The following is a 19,849-nucleotide window of genomic DNA, read 5'->3' as shown; positions in this document are numbered from 1 at the left end:
TGGTTTTCCAGGTAGTAAGTGTGCGGAGTACTAATATAATTGAGGACATTAAATGTATTTAATGCGGACAAAAATCCTCATAGATTATTGCAGCCTTAGCGGTAAAATCTGTTTCTATAATTGTGTATCTTCAAGGGAATTTAATATGGCCAATTTTTTTCTGCTGTTTAAAAAAATCTATGCTTATCCTGATATTTAATCACAACAGGCTATCAAGAAAGAACACGTTTACCTCTTTGGCAGAAGAGTTTTAAGTGGCTTATTTTTGAACAAAAAGTTAAATTGTGGAAAATGTATTTAAAAGAGTATTTGGGAACAAAAAAGTTAACGTGCAGATCATTTTATTTTTTGAAAAAAGTTTAGGAACCAAATGGTTTGTACATCCGGGATGTGCAAGCTGATGGGTTCAGTGTTGCCCGGGTATGTGTCTTAGCCAGAAACCGTGCAGTGAGTTACTGAAATTCCATGGCCTGTGCCACTTGGGGGTGCTATTTCAGGAGGTAAGCTAAGTCATGAAAGCCATATACAGAATGCCACATCTTCGCGGGGAGAAGTCGCTTCAAGTGCCCTTTGTACTTCTCACCGTAAATATTCCTGAGGTTCCTTTTGCAGATGTCCTGTAGGGATAAGGGTCTTTGAGATAGCTTTATGAGGGTTTCCCTTAAGAGGTGGAATTCTGGCAGCATGATTCCCGCAGGTAGAATTCCGTGGTTATTGGTCAGTCTCAAAGGATAAGAGCGATGAAGTAGCCTGGCCAGAAGCTCCGTGTCCCTTACGTTGGAACCGCGCTGCAGGTACATGTAGATGGGAGACTCCCCGTTTCTTGTTAATAGGTTGACATTTGCTTCAAATTCGAGCAAGAGATTGATAATTGCCTCTCTGCCTCCAAAACACGCCTCATGGATAGCCGTTTGACCTTCGTGGTCCCGGGCGTTCACTTGGGCTCCGTGAATTAGCAGCAAACGGATGCAGTTCACGCCCGCGGCCAGCGTTCGGCCTGCTTTGCTCGACGCCGTGCACACCGCCAGCTTCAGGGCCGTGTTCCCAGTGGAGGAGATGACGCAGTTAACATCTGCTCCGCAGGCAATGAGTGTTTCCATCATCTCCTCGTTGAGCATGTCTGCAGCCGTGTGAAGGGGCGTCATGCTGGATTCATTAACGGCATTGATGTGGGCACCATTTTGGGCTAAAATGGAGAGCACTGGATAGGTCCCGTAGGTTATGGCCAGGTGGAGGGGGGAGTGTTTGTTGCTGTTGTCTACCCGAGCGTTGACTTGGGCTCCGTGTTCGCACAAAATGCGGAGACATGTTACGGCATCGTTCTGAATGTCTGTCAGGATCCTTTGTATTCTGTTCCCCGGTTTTGTCCACGTGGTAGAAATGATCGGCCAGTGCAGCAGCATCAGGTGAAGTGTGGTAAGGCCTCTTGTGTCCCTAAAATAGTTATTCATCACAGATTATACTGTACCCACGAATGTCTGCGCTATATCCACAAGTATCTACACTGTATCCACGAATATCTATGCTGTGTCAACGAATGTCTATGCTATATCCATGAATACCTACATTGTATCTACACGAAGAATTAGTTTTCAAGAAGGGAATGTCTGTTTGAAGTAACTCTCCTCAACTACTTGGAAGAAGTGTTTGGAAATCTGCATGGCCGTTTAGTCCTCGGGGTATCACGGCATTTTGGGGGGGACAGGGTGCTGCGCGTCACAACATTGGAGGGGCCTAGCTTCCTACAGCAGTTTCAGTTTTGTTACCCCTGCTGGGACTGGCCTCTCCGAGGCTGTATGTTGGTTAATCCTGTGCCCCAGCACCTCACACGGTGCTGTGGTTTAGCAGCCGCGCGGGAGAGTTCCGTGGGCCTGGGTGTGACCTGGTCTTAATGCAGAGCTGAGCCGAACCGGGCCAGAACCCCCGCCGACGTGGCTCTTCGTGGCCCTGCATCTGCTCCCCGCATGTGGGTAGGTGGAACAGAAGACAGAGTCGAATCTGGAGACCCACAGCCCCCAGTTAGTGAAACCAGTTGGTCTTCACTCCCTGCGCCAACTCAGGAGCAGCCAGGGTTTTACAGCGGCCCCCGTGCGCCCCTCTGCTGAGGTCTCTCCGGGTGGCCTCCCAACTTGCTTTATTTGGCAGAGAAAAGGGAAGGCTTATTACGAATAGCTGACCGCTCTGCTGAGATTTGGAAATGACTTTCGGTTTGCGTGTATTTATGTAGCGTAAGGCCCCAGGCTAGGGAGGGATAGGGTAAAACAGTCTCTGCCCTTGCAGGCCTGACAGTCTGGCACGAAAGGCGTTTCAGTAGCTAGGCCAGAATTACCCGTGGGGAGAGTTCTAAGAGTTATGAGGGCCCACGGGGGCGGCCTGCGGTGGAAGGGTCGGAAAGGGTGCACCGAGGGGCCACTGTGGAGGAGGGGGCGCGTTGGTGACGTCCAGTCGTGGAAGGACAGTGCGAGGGTCTGCAGAGCTGGCCAGGGGTGTGCAGGAGTGAGCGGGGAGCCACACAGGTTGAGGGGCTCTTGTGGAACATGGTGAGGATTTGGGGCTTTACTTTGTTGTAATGTTACGGGGCCAAGAAGGTGTTGCTTCACTAGGCAGTATTTATCGGGCACTTAGTGCCTGGCATTGGTCTAGGTGGTGAAGACGGGTTGGGGAGCCACACAGGCTTCTGTTTTGTGAAGCGTACTTTCTAGGGGTGGGTGATAAAAAGAAAATCCGTTGTGTGTTTCTGTTTACTTATTTTTCACCCTAGCTTAGGGTGTTAAACTCCTTGAGGGCTGCGACCAGGACTTAACGCATTTTCCACAGCATCATTGCTGAGCGCTTAATTCTCAGGACGCTTTCAGTGGGCTGCCTGGTGTGCATTCCTGCGTTTCGGCCAGTTTTTCAGAGGCTCTCATCTAGACAGTAAGGAAACGGGCTCATTCAAGACCTAAGGATTTTGTAGTCCGTGACACCGAAGGATGGGTGAGTCCGGACGTGACCGGGAAGGGTAACCCAAGTCATGCGTCTCCTCACTTAGAAGTGATCCCTGTCCAGTTACCTTACTTCGGGGTCAGCGCCATGTTCTAGCAAACAGAGCAAACTTTGTGCCTTGCGGTGTTTGGCAGCCAGATGAATGGGGATGATGGACTGCGTCTGCTTCGGGAGAGAAACCGAAATACGTTACAAGGAGCCCTGTGCAGGGAGAAGTGGCCATTGTGTCAGCCTGCTGTTTTGGAGGAAATACGTGTGTTTAGTATCTCAGTTCGGTATTTTTTCTGGTATGTGCATGGAAATTTTCCTTCCTTTTGACTGTTTTAAAGGACCCCAAACCAGTGAGTTTCTTATTATAAAACCTGTGTTTTACATAAATGCAGATTTACCAAGGCAACAGAAATCACTTACTGAAAGCTTTGGAAGTTGATTCTTGTGGGGAGCTCACAGGGGAAAGTTAACGGTAATTGCTACTAAGTCACTTAGTCCTTAAATTAACCTGCAGGGTGATTGACAAGTACGGTTTTGTGTTTTTTCCTACTTTGCCAGAGTTATAGTCTCAGGAGTGACACCCACATTTCCGGGGTCTCAGAGAGAACGTGGCGTGTGTCCTGTGACTCGTCTAGCTGTTTATGCCGGTTCTTAAAATGCATATGTATGTAATCAGTGGCTTCACAGTGTGACAGCAGGATGAGGGAAGAAGGTGGGGTAAGGGAGAGGGTGACTTTTTGAAAAAATAACTATAAAGGTGATTGTATAAAAATGTAGAAAATGATAAAGCATATGTAAAAAGGGGAAAAGTAATCCCTTCACACAGCTGTCATCACCATATCTGAGAGGATGGCATCAGCGTTGTGCCAACCAAATGCATTCTAGTCTTTTCGCGTGTCCGTGTGCGTGTGGTAACTAGAGGGGGGGGTGGCACGTCGACTTAGAAGGGCCTGCTCTGGCCATGCGGTGCGCTGGGGGTGACCCGTGGGGCTGCGGGTGTGGGGGGGCCTCGAGGAGCCCGCGCGAATTAGGTGGTGGGCCTTCGGAGCAGCGTGTCTTTTCCCTACAGGTGGCTGAGCAGAAAGCGGGCGGGGGGGGTGGGGGTGGGGGGACCTGGTTCAGAAGGAGTCGGTAGCTGGTGGAGTTGGCCAGAATGGTCATGGGCTGGTTGACGGGGTGGCTTCTCAGGAGCACCCGGATGGCCGCACAGTCCTCCCTCATGATGGCCTCGTAGAGTCTGATGTGGAGGGCCGCGGCTGGGCCTTCCTCCAGGGGCTTGGCCCCGTCGGCCACCAGCTCCCTGCTGCCTCTCTTGGTTACGTTTCCCATGAGCAAAACTTCAAAGAGTAGGGACTTGGAAGTTCAGGGGACACTTGTGACAGAATTGGTCAGTTTTAGTCTCATTATGACCCCTTCAGTTCCATTCTAGAACTGTGAAGGCTTGTATCTGTAATCAAGGTTCACTTTTCTATCAGGCTCAACTTTTTAAAGCTTTGTTGTTAGGTCATACAGTGGCAGATAGGAACATGCTTTGGGGACTTTTTTCAGTCACAAAAACATAGCCAAATTATCATCGTGTGCAGGAGATCATTTCTGTGTTATTCTCCATTTGGCGATAGTTAAAAAGAAAGAACAAAGCTAAAACAGAGGAATTTATAGGTGCAAATAAAAAAGTAAAATTATTACATTTAAAGTAAGAAAAGCCAACTTTTAACCTAAATACGTTTTTTGTTTTGAGTCGAGAGCATCCTCCCCTCAGTGTGGGCGCAGGTCTGTGCCGGCACAGGACTAGTTCCATTGGGAGAAGTTTTGGGTCTGCACCGGTTGCTTAAATAGAGCTGAATGCGTCCCTTCACAGTCGCAGCCCTGGCTAACAGAAAAAGCTCATCCAGGAGCTTTTTACAAATATCAAAATGTTCTCATTAAAAAAAGAAATCTGGGGCGCCTGGGTGGCTCAATTGGTCGAGCGTCCGACTTCGGCTCAGGTCATGATCTTGCGGTCTGTGGGTTCGAGCCCTGCACGGGGCTCTGTGCTGACAGCACGGAGTCTGCTTGGGATTCGTTCTCTCTCTTTCTCTCTCTGCCCCTCCCCTGCTTGCTCTTGCTCTCTCTCTCTCTCTCTCAAAATAAAAAAATAAACTTAAAAAGAAAATCAGTCTTTGGCTTGTTGGAGAAGATGATAGTTTTTAAAAGCTTCTCAGGGAATTCTGACGCTCGGCTGACCAGTTGTGAACGAAGTGTGCTCTGTGTTAGTGGTTCTCAAACTTGGAGTAACATGGGGACTTCTATTACTATTTTTTTGTTTATTTATTTTGAGAGAGTGTGGGGCGGGGGCAGGGGCAGAGAGAGAGCGAATCCCAAGCAGGCTCTATGCTGCCAGCCTGGAGCCCAATGCAGGGCTCGAACTCATGAACCGTGAGATCATGACCTGAGCTGAAATCAAGAGCTGGACACTTAACTAACTGAGCCACCAAGGCACCCCAACATGGAGAACTTCAAATAATGCTGCTGCTGCGTGCACCCCCAAGAATTCTAATTTTATTGGTCTGTGGAATGGCTTGGATATTGGGATTTTTTTTTAAAGCTCCTTGGTGATTCTAATGTGCACTTGAGTTTTAGAACCACTGCTCTAATTTTTCATTTTTGAGGGGCTCCTTGCTCCTGAGTTGAAAACTCTTAATGTCTATGCATTTTTACAATTTGTTTAAGAACAACAAGGAATTGTTCTGTTTGTTTACAGCCTAGAAATATTTTTCTTCATGGCCCTGACCAGCAAGTAAAAATAGGCGACTTTGGTCTGGCCTGCACGGACATCATACAGAAGAGCACAGACTGGATCGATAGAGATGGGAAGGGTAAGTTTATTTTGGTTGTGTTCTTTCCTTTCTATCTTTTTTTTTTTTTTTGGCATTAAGGAAAAAAGAGGCATGATTGAACTTGTGGATATATTTTCTTAAATTTTTACAAATGTTAGAGACATACAGTGCAGGTGGGGGAGGGGCAGAGAGAGGAGGAGACACAGAATCCAAAGCAGGCTCCGAGGCTCCGAGCTGTCAGCACAGAGCCCGACGCGGGGCTTGAGCCCACGAACCGCGAGATCATGACCTGAGCCGAAGTCGGACACTTAACCGCCTGAGCCACCCAGGTGCCCCTGTGCTTAAAGAGAATCACAAAGACTTAATATAATAGCGAAAGTAAGATAAAAACAAAAAGCAACCATCGTTCCTTTCGGGGGCTACAGTGCCCTGCTCCGAGTCCGTGTTCTTTAGTGTAGACAGTGTGAACTCTGCAGTGTTTAAATGTCTGGCTTTTCCAATCGTAGGAATGCCCACGCACACTTCCAGAGTGGGTACCTGTCTGTACGCCTCCCCTGAGCAGTTGGAAGGATCCGAGTATGATGCCAAGGTAGTATTCGCTGCCTTTCTCCCTTTTGTTAGACGGAGTCTGTGGTCATAAGTAGCAGAAGCACAGATAAATGCGATGGCTGCTCTCGTGCAGAGGAACTGGGGAGATAACTGAGCAGGGTACCTTGTCTGTTACATCAGACTGCCGGAACAGGAAACCTAGCTTTTCAGCAGAGTCTGACAGCACTGATTTTTAGGCTACTTTAACCGCTTATAAATCCGTGGGTGTCATAAATTATTTTTGAAATGAGCCTTCCCTTTAGAAGGTCACTGTTAACCTCAGGATGCTAGAATTCATAGAAGCCTGTTTTAGCCTGCCTTTCTTCTGTTTTCTCAAAAAAATGCTAAATAACGCTACAGGGAACTGTGGTTCTTGATTCCCTTTGAAGTGGAATGAAGATACTGAAGAGTTTTAGTCCGTTTTGTTCCTTGAAGGAATGTCAAAGTAAATCCATTTCTCAGAATAACAGCCTAATAGATTTTCTTTCTTTTGATGAATCATTCAGCTTTTTAGTGACTAGGAATGAACTGTCAGAAAAAACCATGGCTGTTCCTAAAATCCTATCTGGCAAAGACTTTTCTCTAGAAAAACTCTTTCAGGCAAAGTAACACATTTTCTGCAGCTTGTTGAACTTCCCCAGAATGCTTAACTATGTCTGGAGGCAGAGGGGGCACCACCGGAGCAGGCCGCAGGGACACTGTGACCGCGGTAGCTGGGACCAGCCCTTGTGGGCTCACACCTCTCGCTCTGGCTGCTCCAAGCCTGGATTTGCAGGGAAGTGGTAGTATGGGAGTGACTGTGGGTGCTGGGGGTTACCCTGCCCCTCGCCCGGCTGTCCATCCTTTGTGCCCGTGGATGCCCCTTTTTGCTGTTGAAGAGACAGGGATTGTGACAGTACCAGTCACCTCTCACCCAGGGCCCTTGCTGCAGGTGGCAGACACGTGCCGCTGTGAGGGGTGAGTCCGCCCACTAGGTTTCCTTCCTCGTGAGGTCTGTGAACCATCCTTCCTTACAAAGGAAAGGGTACCCTCTCCCTGTGTGTTTCACCACTAAATTCCCTTTCCTCCGCTTTCTCCAGTCAGATATGTATAGCTTGGGTGTGATCCTGCTGGAGCTCTTTCAGCCATTTGGAACAGAAATGGAGCGAGTGCAAGTTTTAACAGGTTTAAGAACTGGTCAGATACCTGAATCCCTCAGTAAGAGGTGTCCTGTACAAGCCAAGTATATCCAGCTCTTAACTAGAAAGAACGCATCTCAGAGACCGTCTGCTGTTCAGCTGCTGGAAAGCGAACTTTTCCAAAATTCTGCAAACGTATGTATATATGTATTTTCTTCATTCTTTTTTTTTAAAGCAAACTCTGCCCAACGTGGGACTCAAACTCACAACCCCAAGATGAAGAGTCACGCGCTCCACTGACTGAGCCAGCCAGGTGCCCCTTGTATATAGATTTTTAATACTGGGGAAAATATGAAGCTTAAAATAGAATTTGAATTGTGAATCTGATTTCACGAGGAACAGTTGAGCTTAGAATAAGGTTTGTGGGAGCCAGACATTTAAACTCCTTCCCGGAGTTCCCAGTAACACACTTTTCATAGTCCAGGAAGTGAGGTGACCGCTGCCGACCGTCTACCATAAACATGTAATTGTAGGCTGTGCTTTTTAGCCCCATCTTGCTAAGTCAAAAGCCTTTCTTTTTCTTTCCAACCATGATGTATAACCTTTTCTAAATGATTATAACACACCTACTAGTAAACAGGAGCACCTGGCAAAGGGTGAAAGCAGGAATTCGTGGGGGGAGGTGGAGGGACGGTGGCGGAGACCGCCTTAGCCCGTCTACGATCCTTCCGCATGCAGGTGTGTGTCTGGTTCTCGGTCCTGTGATCGCCCCAGGACACCCCCCTTCCTTTCCTCCTTCCAGACATGTTACAGAGCCAAGCACCGTCTCTGGTCTGCGTGTACCGGGGAAACATCCGTTCTGTGTCTCTAGAAACTTTCTGAGGTTTAACGAAAGCTTGATTCAAAGATACGTTCGCAGATCCTCTAGCGCTTTGCTCCTCCAGGTGTGGGAGAGGGCTGGTGAGAATGCACAGGGTCTTGGGCTCCACCCCAGACGTGCCGAGTCAGAATGTGCGTTTAACAGGACACCCCGAGTGAGTCGCACACCCTGTGCTGGCGCAGTATTGCATTCACTGCTCTGGTCCTCACGGTGCAGTCTCCAGGCAAGCAGCATAAAATCCTCAGGAACCTGCTAGAATTCTCAGGCCCTCTCTGGTGCCCTGACCTAGTCTGAGAGAAGTCCCGGGGAGGGCGAGGGAGCAGCGGTCTGTGCTTAACACACACCTGAAGTGGCTCTGATGCACCCTAGTCTGGGAACTATTTGTGCGATCTGTTTGGTGGATCTGTTTCCTATTTAAGGCTTACTAATTTTCAAGTAAAACCATGAATTTCACTGGCTGGAATGATAAACAGGTGGGTGTAGTACTTTGCCGTCTTTGAAAATAGCAGATGTGGTTCTTAAATTTATCTCCCCCTCCCATTTAAGTCAGATATTAGATGGGGTGCCTGGGTGGCTCAGTCAGTTAAGCGTCTACCTTCAGCTCGGGTCATGATCTCACAGTTCGTGGGTTTGAGCCCCACATCGGGCTCTGTGTTGACAGCTCGGAGCCTGGAATTCTTTATAATATAGCCTACACATGCCTATAGAGATAAAATTTGTACATACAGGCAGTCATTGCTTTGCGTGGTCATACAGACTAAAAATGACCATGCTGAGCTCAAACCATGCAAATGGATGTTAGTAGTCAATGGGAAGTTACAGTTGTCCCGTGACCTTTAAAAATGTTTCTCAGAGGGGCGCCCACGTGGCTCAGTCGGTTAAGCCTCCGACTTCGGCTCAGGTCACGATCTCGCGGTCTGTGAGTTCAAGCCCCGCGTCAGGCTCTGTGCTGACAGCTCAGAGCCTGGAGCCTGTTTCGGATTCTGTGTCTCCCTCTCTCTGTGACCCTCCCCCGTTCATGCTCTGTCTCTCTCTGTCTCAAAAAAAAAAAAAAAAAAAAAAAAATGTTTCTCAGAGAGGTGCCCACATGGCTCAGTCTGTTAAGCATCTGATTTGGCTCAGGTCATGATCTCGTGGTAAGTTTGAGCCCCGCATCAGGCTCTGTGCTGACAGCTCGGAGCCTGGAGCCTGCTTCAAATTCTGTGTCTCCCTCTTTCTGTCCCTCCCCTGCTCATGTTCTCTCACTCACTCTTTCTCAAAAATAGTAAAAAATTGTTTTTAAATAAAAATGTTTCTCAAAACATTAAGACTTGTCAGTTTCAGATGTACATGGAAACGAAGCCAGTTGTAAAACTAGTATTTAGTGCACTGTGATTAAGAAAGTGTTCAGGAGTGGCGTGAACAGCGCCTGCTTCCATCTCCTAAGTAGAATTTAGGATACAGAATGAACGTCTTTTCTATGCCTTGGTGCCTTGTATATTCTTTTTGGTTTTTTTCTTTAACATGTATGTATTTAAAAAAATTTTTTTTATATTTATTTTTGAGAGAGACAGAGCACGAGGGGGGGCAGGGGCAGAGAGAGAGGGAGACACAGATTCCGAAGCAGGCTCTGAGCTGTGAGCTGTGAGCATAGAGCCCGATTCAGGGCTTGAACTCACAGACCGTGAGATCATGACCTGAGCTGAAGTCGGACGCTTAACCAACTGAGCCACCCAGGTACCCCTAACTGTACACTCCTTTCTAAGTTTGGATCGGCTCCCAACATTTTATCCTTTGCACTTCCAGTGTTGTGAAATATCTCCCAAGGGTTTTTCAACATGAATTTTGCTGTTACTTTCTCTGGGACATCTTTGTCCTTTTCCTCATTTATGTTAAGTCATCTTCCTGGGCCCTGGGGCTGCGCATCCCATCTGTCTGGTGGCGGCAGGAGCAGCAGCCCCACAGTCAGCTGTTTCTTCTCGAACATCGTTTAGGTGTGATATGGTTTCCCCTCCAGCATCATCGCTTCTCATTAGCTTGGGGCACTTCTGTCTTGGTTGGCTGGTTCCGTTTTCGGTTATTCATTTTATTTCAGTTATTTATTTATTTAAAAAAGATCTTAATTTTTTTTAATGTTTATTTTTGAGAGAGAGACAGACTGCAAGTGGGGGAAGGGCAGGGGGGGGGGGGAGACACAGAATCTAAAGCAGGTTCCAGGCTCGGAGCTGTCAGCACAGAGCCTGAAGCGGGACCAGAACCCATGAACTGTGAGATCATGACACGAGCTGAAGTCGGATGCTTAACCAGCTGAGCCACCAGGGGACCCAGTTATTCATTTTTAAAAACTGTCTCATGGGTTTGTCACTGGGGACGAGTGGGCAGCACAACCACACACATTGGCAGTACTGACGCAGTGACCAAGCACTGACAGAGTGACGGTTGGCCCCTGGTCGTACATCGTGGACTGAGGTGCTGACAGTTGCGGTTGTGCAACAGTGGGAACCTCCCCCTCGAACACGTTGCTGGGTGCCTGGCGCTGCTTCCCTAGCCGCGGTAACTGGAATTCAGGCCCACCGGAAGCATGCGGAGGGAGGAATGCCTGGATGTTTAAAATGGAGGAAGCCGTTTTAATGGAGCTTAAAATGTTCTTCTTACAGGTTAACCTCACTCTACAGATGAAAATAGTAGAGCAAGAAAAAGAAATTGAAGAACTGAAGAAGCAGCTGAGTCTCCTTTCTCAGGACAGAAGGGCTAAGGACGACACAAAGGACGGGAGTGTGCCCGTCTCGCCTTCATCAGGCTCTGTAAATGTGAACTTGGACTTCTAATCCTTCAGTCAACTGGAATGTAAATTTTTAGTCTTTATTAGGGTATAGATGGTATACTTGTACTTAGTGAACCTGTACAAGACTTATTAAAGTTGTAGAAGTTCCCCCAAACTGCTTTCCCTTAAGGCATTCTTCCACAAGCCAGCATTCTGGACTGAAGCCTTCTCTAAACCTATTTTCTTGCCCTTGTCCTTGTCTAGGAGTTCCTAATTTTTAATATCACGGTCTCTCCAGTCTCTGAAAGTAGAGATTTAGACACCAGGCTCAATTTGTTCTCCTTTGAGCTCTGCCTGTCGACCACCAAGCCCTCCTCTGGAACATTCTGCACAGATCTGGGTTTGTGCCTATCCCATCACTGCCCACGCCCAGGCCTGCACGCTCGCCGGACTTGATCACTGCCGGTCTTCCTCCCCCTTCCGTGCCATTGTTGCCAGTTAATTACCAGGAAGACGTCTGCGCAGATCACTCCCTGGCTCAGAAGCTCCTGCTGGCTGTCTGCTGCCTCTGAGACACAACTTCAGCTTCTTAGCAGCACAGTGTGCATCATCCAGCCTTTCTGTTCCCTTCACCTTCAGCTCGGCATCCTTCCAGAACCACGCCCTTCTTGAGCTTTGTGCCTCTTCCCCCAAATGATCTGAATGATCTCACGGTAGCTCTGGGGTATGTGTTCCTGTTCTCCTCCCCGCCCTGTTCCTACCGGGCGCTCCTTTGCTCCCACAGGGCCGGCTCCCGGCCAACCTATGTTCCCCAAAGGCAGCCATGGGATATGTGCACTGCATCTCAGAAATGTCTGCCACGTAGCCTGCAGCCATCCTGGTATATTGCACACAATGTTGCTGAGTTTTAAATAAAAGGAAAACCATAAATTATGATACCTTTATTCATTCTAGACAACTGAGCTAAGCAGACTTTGATTTTAGTACAAGTCCTTTACCCCCAACAGGCAGGAAACAGCACCATTCATGAAGTCAGCCTTTTACAGGTACCGAAATTCACTGAAGGAGCTTGAGCGCGGTGTTGAAGGGGGCCAGGTTCTCACACGCCCTCATCCACTTCTGCACGTTGGCCGGCACTGTCATGCTGCCGCCTCCCGTCTGCTGGAGCACGGACCACAGCACCACATCTGCCACAGTGAGTTCATTCCCAACCAGCCAGGGGCTCTTGCCAAGAGCGGAGTTCATGGAGCGGAACACAGCGGCTTTTTCTTTACTGCTTCCCTCTTTTAGCTGAAAAACCGCTATATCTACCCAGCTATCTATGAGGGTTAAATTCACAGCATTCTGCTTCTGGCCAAACAGAGAGAACAGAAACCGGGCGATGTTCCCTTCTCCTTCGATGGGACACATCGTTTGGACGCTGAACTTCATCTGTGTCTTCGGCACTGAAGGGAGAAAAGCACACCACATAATGGCCATGAGAGGAGCCTTCAGAAGGAAGCGCCTGAACGATGGGGAAGGGGATTTCCCAGTTGTGAACTGGTGGCAAGGGAAAGGGGTTTCAAGATCACGATTTTAGCCTGTCTCCAAAAAGTGCATTTTTCAAGAGAGTTTAAACCGGATGGGTAGAGAACGTAAACTCTGTTAAAGAGTAAGCGTTTCTGGTATTTGATTATGATGGTTTTCAAGCTAGAAAGGCCCTCAGACCATCTACTCCAACCCCTGTGCCTAACAATTTGCAGGATGAGGACTGGTCACCAGGAGTCCCACGTGCCATGCTGGGAGCTCCGTCTACCTTCACGAGGGCTCCTTATGGGTTGCTGAGGCGGCGGGGGGGGTTCTGGATGAACGGTGCTCACTCCCCTACCATATAAACGTAACTAGGAGAGGCATACATCAGAGGGACAGCGAAGAAAGGACAGCCTGCCACCCTTTCCAGGCTATTTGAAAAGATAACACTGATTGATGTCCCTGTAATACGTCTGGAAATGGGAGGTCAAGGTGGCCAAGACTGCCCTTTCTCTCCTGCTCTAGCTGATCAGACAGGATCCTCCCTAAAATGGCTGTCAGAGAGCTAACCTTCCTAGAAGAAGGAGAACATCTTTGCCTCAAGGTTCATCTGTGCTCCTTTTCTAGAACTACCTGACATGCTTTCTAGACTTTGAGAGAATTTGACCTGATAGCAAGTCACGGTCCTGGCCCCTTAGGAAAGGCACGGTGCACGGCTCAGTCCAGGGCGCGTGAGCCCAGCCCAGGGCCCTCTGCTTACCATTCTTCCAAATTAGAGTAAAACCCAGCTGATACTCGTGACGGGGCTGTTTTTTGGTCTGGTCGCCAAAGCACTTGAGGAGGTTTTCTGGCACACTCTTAACTGCAGAGTGCGTGTGAACAGTGGACAGGACCCTGTAGTGGTCACACAGGAGCCTGTGCAGCACGAGCAGGGACAGGGGAGGGGAGGCAGGGTTTGCGTTGATCACGATGTCTTTCAGCGCCCCGTAATCCTGTGGGAGAAACCCAAACATGAGGAACGTTAACAGCAACTTGACTGTATATAATTGTACCAGGTGCCGTTCTTAGGGCCTGACCAGGGTTATTTAACTGGGTCCTCGACGCCCATGAAGAAGGTCCTGCTCTCACCCCATCTCACAGCTGAGGAAGCTAGTTCTGGGGGGCAGATGACCCGCCAGGCCCACAGCTCAGTAAGAAGTGGAGCAGGGATGGGAGCCGACTGCAGCCCCTTCACCTCTGCGCTGCTGGCCCTCGACACCGTGAAATCAGGAAAACAACACGTGAAGAATGACACCACTGGGGCAGCAGGGTGGCTCCGTTGGTTGAGCACGTGGCTCATGATTTTGGCTCAGGTTGTGATCCTGCAGTTGGTGGGACTGAGTCCCACATCAGGCTCTGCACTGACTGTGCAGAGCCTGCTTGGGATTCCCTCTCTCCCTCTCTCTGCCCCTGCCCTGCCTGTGGGCGTGCTCTCAAAATAAATACAGGTAAAAAAAATAATGGCACTACTATTTGTTCCTAAGTTATTGAGAACCACCCCCCCCCCCCCCACACACACACACACAATTACTCCATTTACTGAATCTTTCCAACACCAGACCACCTGACAGGACAGTTTCTATGTCAATTTGTGTGTGAGTTACGTGTCAATAGCAAGTCCCCTGAAAAAGGGCACGGTTCCAAATGTCCTTGGTGATGGCAAGTGGGCAAAATCTAGAAAACTAGGTGTCAGCTGAAGCGCTATGAGATGCTAAAATGTACTGCTCTTTTAGATGCAGACTTTATGCATTCGTTTTAATTTTCTTTTTGAGAGAGAGAGAATGGGCACATGTGTGCAGGAGGGGCAGAGAGAGGGAGAGGGAATCCCAAGCAGGCTCCACACCCAGTGCCTTGGAGCCCTAAATGGGGCTCGATTTCATGATCGTGAGATCGTGAGCTGAGCCGAAATCAAGGGTCAGAAGCTTAAGCAACTGAGCCACCCAGACGCCCCTCCCTCCTTTTTTATTTTAGAGAGAGTGGGCACAAGCGGGGCAGAGGGAGAGAGAGAGAGATTCTTAAGCAGGATCCAAAAAGCACAGAGCCAAATGCAGGGCTCGATCCCACGACCCTGGGATCCTAACCTGAGCCAAACTCAAAAGCTGCACACTCAACAGACTGAACCACCTAGGAGGCCCATGTTATAATGAATGAACTCTTATAACACTCTGGAGGCCAAGTTCCTCGGCTTTCTGTACGCAGCCTGCCACAATCTGGCCAAGAGTCTTGCCCCTCCTGACCGAAGCCTGTCACATCAACCTACGACGAATGCGCTGCAATTCTCTGAACAGCATCACTTGACGCTGTGCCTTCTGAGCTAACAAAATTCATCTTACGCACCATGTGCCCTGGGAAGCCTTCCCAGCACCCTGACGCACTGGCACAGCTGTGTGTGATCGCCCACTCATCGACCCGACTGGCTCCCTGAGGAGCCTGGCTGGGTCTCTGGGTGCTCAGTGCAGGCAGACATACCGGATGAGGAAAGAACCCGCGCGCAGAGGTCCTGAGTTACCGGGACACGCTGCGACCACACCTCCACGTGTTCACGCTTCCCCGAGAGCTCCACGTCGATCACCGATTCCAGAGGACGGGATTAGCAGAGGTTCTTGGGACACCCTTTTTGTGCCCTCAATAAACACCACTTTGAAATGAGATTCTTCCTCTGCATATCAGACTGTCACCTAAGCTAGCTAAATCCTGCAGACTGATCACTAAAGGCGGTGCACGCAACTTAATTCTAAGACCGCAAACTGAATGTAACAAAAGACACTTGACATGTGAGACAGGGGCTGGGCAGCCGACACTCTGAAGTCCAGGCTGCTGTCAGGGTCAGGATGGACTTACGTGAACCGGAGAAATGCTCAGGTGACCTAAGGTCTGTTTCTCCAGGCTCGGAGGCCGTGAATGACACCCACCTCCGGCCTGCGTCACACGTGGCATGGAATGGTGGGAGCTGTGACCGGACTCCTTTCCTTGCCTAAGGATGTTCCCAGCTCTTCTCCACCGGGTCTGAGAAGTCAAGCAGCTTTAGTGCTTGCTCTGGCTTTGCTCATAGCTCACGAATCTTGTTTTGTGCACAGGCACAATCATTGAGGGGAGAAAAAAAAAGAACATGCTCCTTGTACCCACCTCTGAGAACTGGAAAGCCAAAGCTTGAATCACACGAGCACAACTTTCTGGCACTCACAGCAGCCGAGCATGCTGATGTTCTTTAGCTCTCCAGGTGAACTTACCTTTCCAAGCACTGAGTTTAAGTCCAACGCGCTGGTCGAGAAAGCAGCGGGCTCGTCAGCTTGGATTATGTTGGTTACGTCCACGTCTGCGTCTGGTGTCTGAATCATCTTCGAGAGGCCGTCAACCGCAGCTTTCAATTCATAGAGACGTTTTAAAATATCATCTTGGCGGGACTCAAGGGCTTGAAGAGATGGGTCGGACTCTTCCTAAACAAACCAACATCAACACGTTCATCTCCTCTAACGTCACAGCAGCATTTACATTTGATCCTTTGTCTTCTGCTGAGTTCCATGAATTCATTAATACCCCCCCACCTCTGAAAAGAATTAAAATGAAGTAGCAGAATCATCTCATTTTCCAATAGGTCCTGCAAACCGATCCACAAATGCTTCAAAACAAATAAAGAATGTGACTGAAAGCCATTCTGAAATTGTAGGACTATTTCAGGTAATTTAAGAACAGGAGAATGATGGATGAACATAAATCTTATTTCTTTATTCTCAGTATCAAATTAGTTCAAGATACTTTGCTTCCACAAACAGAAAAAGATGGGGGGGGGGGCAATGAGAATGTAACTGAGAAATTTATACAAATAGGAGAGAAAATGGGGCAGAAGCAGGCTCACCACAAAGTGTCATTGGCTTGGAAAGGTATGTCCATGTTGTCAGATGATCTATTCCCCACATCGTTCTTAAGGCAATGCTGGCACTCTCTTAGAGTCATCCAGAACTTTTTCACACTAACATCCTTTACTCACTGAATCTTTGCATTCTTCTTGCCTGGTATAGTCACTGCTACACAGTGAGTAACCAATAACATTCACTGAGGAATAAATCTCAAACCTCTATAGGCTTACTTTAAAAAGCACTAACAACCCTCTCAATAAAGTCACATCGTACAACCTATTTCCAGATTCACGAGCTCTCATAACGGATAATCCATTTTGAGCTGAGAGAAGAGTATGTTAAGCAAGAAGAAAATGCTCGCAACTAGAAAGAATAGTCAATACGGCAGTGACCTTGACGTGACTGTAAACGTGCACTCACGATGCACTGTATTTTGTGTGCTGGTAAGCCTGATGTTCTCAGGAACTTTTCTTCCTCACACGGCCACTCATAACACTGCTCTCGCACAGATCTAGTTCATCCCCAGGTGAGGTCCATTTCCTGGAGTCCATTGGCTTCTAGGCTTTCCTCAGCTGTCACTGCCCAAGTTGAAGACACCACTTTTCACCTAGCCTGCTTCCACTGGTCACCTTGCTCCCACTGGGGTCACCCTTCCAATCCGTCCCTAAGATGGCAGAGAGATTAAAACAAATGTTGATCCTGTCACCCCACCTCCATGTTAACCTCTTAGGCTCTTTGCCTAAAAAACAAAGCCCTTAAGAAATAGCCTGCATTGGAGCACCTCGGTGGGTCAGTCGGTTGAGCGTCCGACTCCAGCTCAGGTCATGGTCTCACGCTTCATGAGTTCGAGACCTGCATCAGGCTTACTGCCATCAGTGAAGAGCCCACTTTGGAACCTCTGTCCCTCTCTCTCAAAAATAAACATTAAGAAAGAAAGAGACCGAGAAAGCAAGCAAGCCAGCCAGCCTGTCTGACTTGTCCTCTGGGTACTTCTCACATATCGCTCCCCCTGGAGCTATGCTCTACGTATGCTGCCCTTCGGGTCCCTAAAACACACCATGTCCCCACCTACCACAGGGCTCTTATTTATTCTGTTCCCTCTATCTGCAACACTCCTCTCTCTTCTCCTAGACCTTAATCTGCACTTTCTCGCCTCCCCTAGCCTGCCACTCTGGTTTAAGCTCCAACAGCAAAGAAACGTAAGAAAATTGGCTTGCGGGTGGAGCAAAGAAGAACAAAGACTTCAGTGTGCCAATTAAATAATTAGGGGCTGATTAGAAAGAAGTCTGAATTCAAGGTGTGTGACAGGCACGGCAACTCCTGTGTAACGTCCTTGTGTTCTTCAACGATAGTCCTCGAGTGCTCTCCCAGTTTCTTTTAATCAGCCTTATTGGTGCACTGTGTGTGCACAATCGTGCTCCTTTCTACACATGGCAGCAGGGTGTCCCTGACGAGCCAGGGCAGAGAAGCACCTATTGTGTTCACCGCGCCAGTCAAGTCAACACACCGAAGATGGTCTGAAGACTGACTGGGAGCCCTACTCAGCTTGATTTCATGCCTCCTGGGGTGAGGAATGAGGAAGTGCTCACAATCTGCTTTACCTGTGCCGTTTTGCTGGCCCGTGGCTTGTTTTCCCGCTCGGATTAGCCTGTGACTCGGCATGTCGTGTTTATCCGTTTTATTTTAGATGTATTTTAGAAGCAGTTTATTCTTTGTGTTGCTCCCGTTTACCTTGGAGATGCTTGATTTCTAATTCTCTGTCTACACTGTTGTCCTGAGTTTAAGAAGTGGGGCTGGCTGGCTTCTAAGTTAGAGGTTCACAGTTAAAAGTCCAAGGAAGTTAAGCAGCACACCAAGAAGAAAAAAAAAAAAAAGACTTGGTCTCACATGAGACAGTGGCACTCCCAACTCTGGGTCTGGGTTTTGTTTTTAATTCCCTGCGACTGTCCTGTGTCCGGTGACGGGCATTGGATCATGGTGCTATTTCTGTCCTAGCTCCCTAGTGAGACAACTGTGTCACCATTTTCCAGCTGACCTAACCACCCGCCTTCCAATCTAGGCAGAAGGCTATTAAAACAAACTGAAGGATAACTCTCCCCGGGAGAACAAAAGTTACCTGTTCACTCATCTTCAGTCAGAATGGAGGGAAGGTGTCTCCTGTCGGAAACCTAAGAAGTGTATCTGCGGCCCATAAAAAAACAAAACAAAAAACACGAAAGGCTTGGGCAGAGGCTTTGGAAAAGAGACCACTAGAATGGCCAGCCCTCAGGAAAAGAAGGGCGCTCCACTGATCCAGAAATTTGGAAAACCCGAACCGAAAGGACACCAGGCTCCCGCGGTCCACCCGCCCGCGCTGGGGAGGGTGCCAGCGCCAGGAGCTCCGGGCCCACCGCCGGGGCGCACACGCCGCTTAGGGAGGCGTTGCACCCGGTGCAGGTGCAGGCGGTCCAGTCCCAGGGCGAGCACGCACACCCCAGGCCTGCTCGCGCGCGACAGCGGCCGCTGCGGACCCGCTGCCCGCGATCCCGAGGCAAGCCTGCGGGAGGCGGCACGACAGCGACGCGGCGGCTTGGGGACGCAGGCTTAGGGCGCAGGGACCGCGGAAGTCGGGCCCTGGGGGCGCTGACAACGTTAACCAGGGTGGCGGGGACACCGGGGTTCGCCTAAGGATTCCTCAAAATTAACATCTACGTGCTCCTCACTTTGCTGTGGCCAAAATTTGGTATCAAAAAACCTTAAGTAGCCATAAGCGGGAAAAAGAGATACAAGAGGATTAGAGCTTTTAATAGACAAAAGCAGGTACAGACAAGTGGCGGGAGCGTGAAGCCGGGCCTCCACCACTCCCCACTGCAGCTTGTCGGATCTCAGGGCTCCAGCCGGAGGCGACCCGACCCTTAGCCCCTCACCCCCGACTGACCCGGCCAAGGCGCCTGCGCACTGGGCGGAAGACCCGAGGATGTGACTTCGCGCTTGCGCACTGCAACAGGGTGGAAAACGTACGCACAGGAGGGTGGGGGCGGGGAGGGACGCGCGCTCCTACCTGCACGTGGCCTGAGTCCGGCGCTGGACTGCCGGTTCTGCCGTGCACGTTGGGGAGCCGGTACATGCAGGTGGGAAGCTCTACACGGAGAGATGCGCTGCCCTCGTGATAGGGCTTTACCTGGTACATCGGCATCGTGGGAACCAAAGGACGGAAAGTGGCAGATGAGGGACACGAACGCTGAGAAACCGTCCGAGACGACGACAGACTGCGGCCACGTCCTTTCCGATCCGGCTGCGGCCTTTCGGGAAAGCGCAGTCCGTATGGTCTAATTGGCCCGCGC

At 49.3% G+C, this 19,849-nt stretch overlaps 3 protein-coding genes across 7 annotated transcripts in view; 1 reads left to right on the top strand and 2 right to left on the bottom strand.

Moving 5' to 3' along the window:
* Positions 1–12,051, top strand: part of EIF2AK1 (eukaryotic translation initiation factor 2 alpha kinase 1) — a 31,883-nt gene extending 19,832 nt beyond the window's left edge. For all 3 annotated transcript variants that reach the window (XM_019422582.2, XM_019422584.2, XM_019422583.2), the window contains 4 exons: positions 5,717–5,831; positions 6,299–6,381; positions 7,460–7,693; positions 11,015–12,051. In XM_019422582.2, the coding sequence (XP_019278127.1) occupies positions 5,717–5,831; positions 6,299–6,381; positions 7,460–7,693; positions 11,015–11,185 (603 nt within the window). In that variant the 3' untranslated portion in view covers positions 11,186–12,051. The remainder of the gene's footprint in view (positions 1–5,716; positions 5,832–6,298; positions 6,382–7,459; positions 7,694–11,014) is intronic.
* Positions 325–4,360, bottom strand: ANKRD61 (ankyrin repeat domain 61). Of its 2 annotated transcripts, none has more exons than XM_019422586.2 (3): positions 4,090–4,360; positions 3,053–3,150; positions 325–1,434 (listed from the first exon to the last, which is right to left on the bottom strand). In XM_019422586.2, exons 1-3 carry the CDS (start codon positions 4,303–4,305, stop codon positions 489–491), a joined length of 1,260 nt encoding a protein of 419 aa, XP_019278131.2. In that variant the 5' UTR covers positions 4,306–4,360; the 3' UTR covers positions 325–488. The 2 variants fall into 2 exon arrangements, with proteins under 2 accessions (XP_019278131.2, XP_053750160.1); XM_053894185.1 differs by having other exon boundaries at positions 3,053–3,147.
* On the bottom strand, positions 12,048–19,816 carry AIMP2 (aminoacyl tRNA synthetase complex interacting multifunctional protein 2). 2 transcript variants are annotated; one of them, XM_019422587.2, is made up of 4 exons: positions 19,567–19,816; positions 15,900–16,106; positions 13,391–13,622; positions 12,048–12,566 (listed from the first exon to the last, which is right to left on the bottom strand). In XM_019422587.2, exons 1-4 carry the CDS (start codon positions 19,699–19,701, stop codon positions 12,178–12,180), a joined length of 963 nt encoding a protein of 320 aa, XP_019278132.1. In that variant the 5' UTR covers positions 19,702–19,816; the 3' UTR covers positions 12,048–12,177. The 2 variants fall into 2 exon arrangements, with proteins under 2 accessions (XP_019278132.1, XP_019278133.1); XM_019422588.2 differs by having other exon boundaries at positions 19,687–19,816.
* Between the last annotated feature and the right edge of the window lie 33 nt (positions 19,817–19,849).

This window comes from Panthera pardus, unplaced genomic scaffold, assembly GCF_024362965.1.
Source record: "Panthera pardus isolate Hobbes unplaced genomic scaffold, ASM2436296v1 HiC_scaffold_4, whole genome shotgun sequence".
Classification (NCBI taxonomy): Eukaryota; Metazoa; Chordata; class Mammalia; order Carnivora; family Felidae; genus Panthera; species Panthera pardus.
The sequence above is the reverse complement of the archived record's forward strand: the minus strand, read 5'-3'. Positions and strand labels throughout refer to the sequence as shown.

Coding starts and splice junctions, on each gene's coding strand:
- ANKRD61 (XM_019422586.2), bottom strand. CDS start 4,305: ATGGGAAACGTAACCAAGAGAGGCAGCAGGGAGCTGGTGGCCGACGGG. Junction 3,151..4,089: donor ACCGACTCCTTCTGAACCAG/GTCCCCCCACCC, acceptor TCTCTCCCGAAG/CAGACGCAGTCCATCATCCC. Junction 1,435..3,052: donor GGCGCTGACCCCGAAGTAAG/GTAACTGGACAG, acceptor TAACTATTTTAG/GGACACAAGAGGCCTTACCA.
- AIMP2 (XM_019422587.2), bottom strand. CDS start 19,701: ATGCCGATGTACCAGGTAAAGCCCTATCACGAGGGCAGCGCATCTCTC. Junction 16,107..19,566: donor CGGACTCAGGCCACGTGCAG/GTAGGAGCGCGC, acceptor TGGTTTGTTTAG/GAAGAGTCCGACCCATCTCT. Junction 13,623..15,899: donor TAAACTCAGTGCTTGGAAAG/GTAAGTTCACCT, acceptor TTTCTCCCACAG/GATTACGGGGCGCTGAAAGA.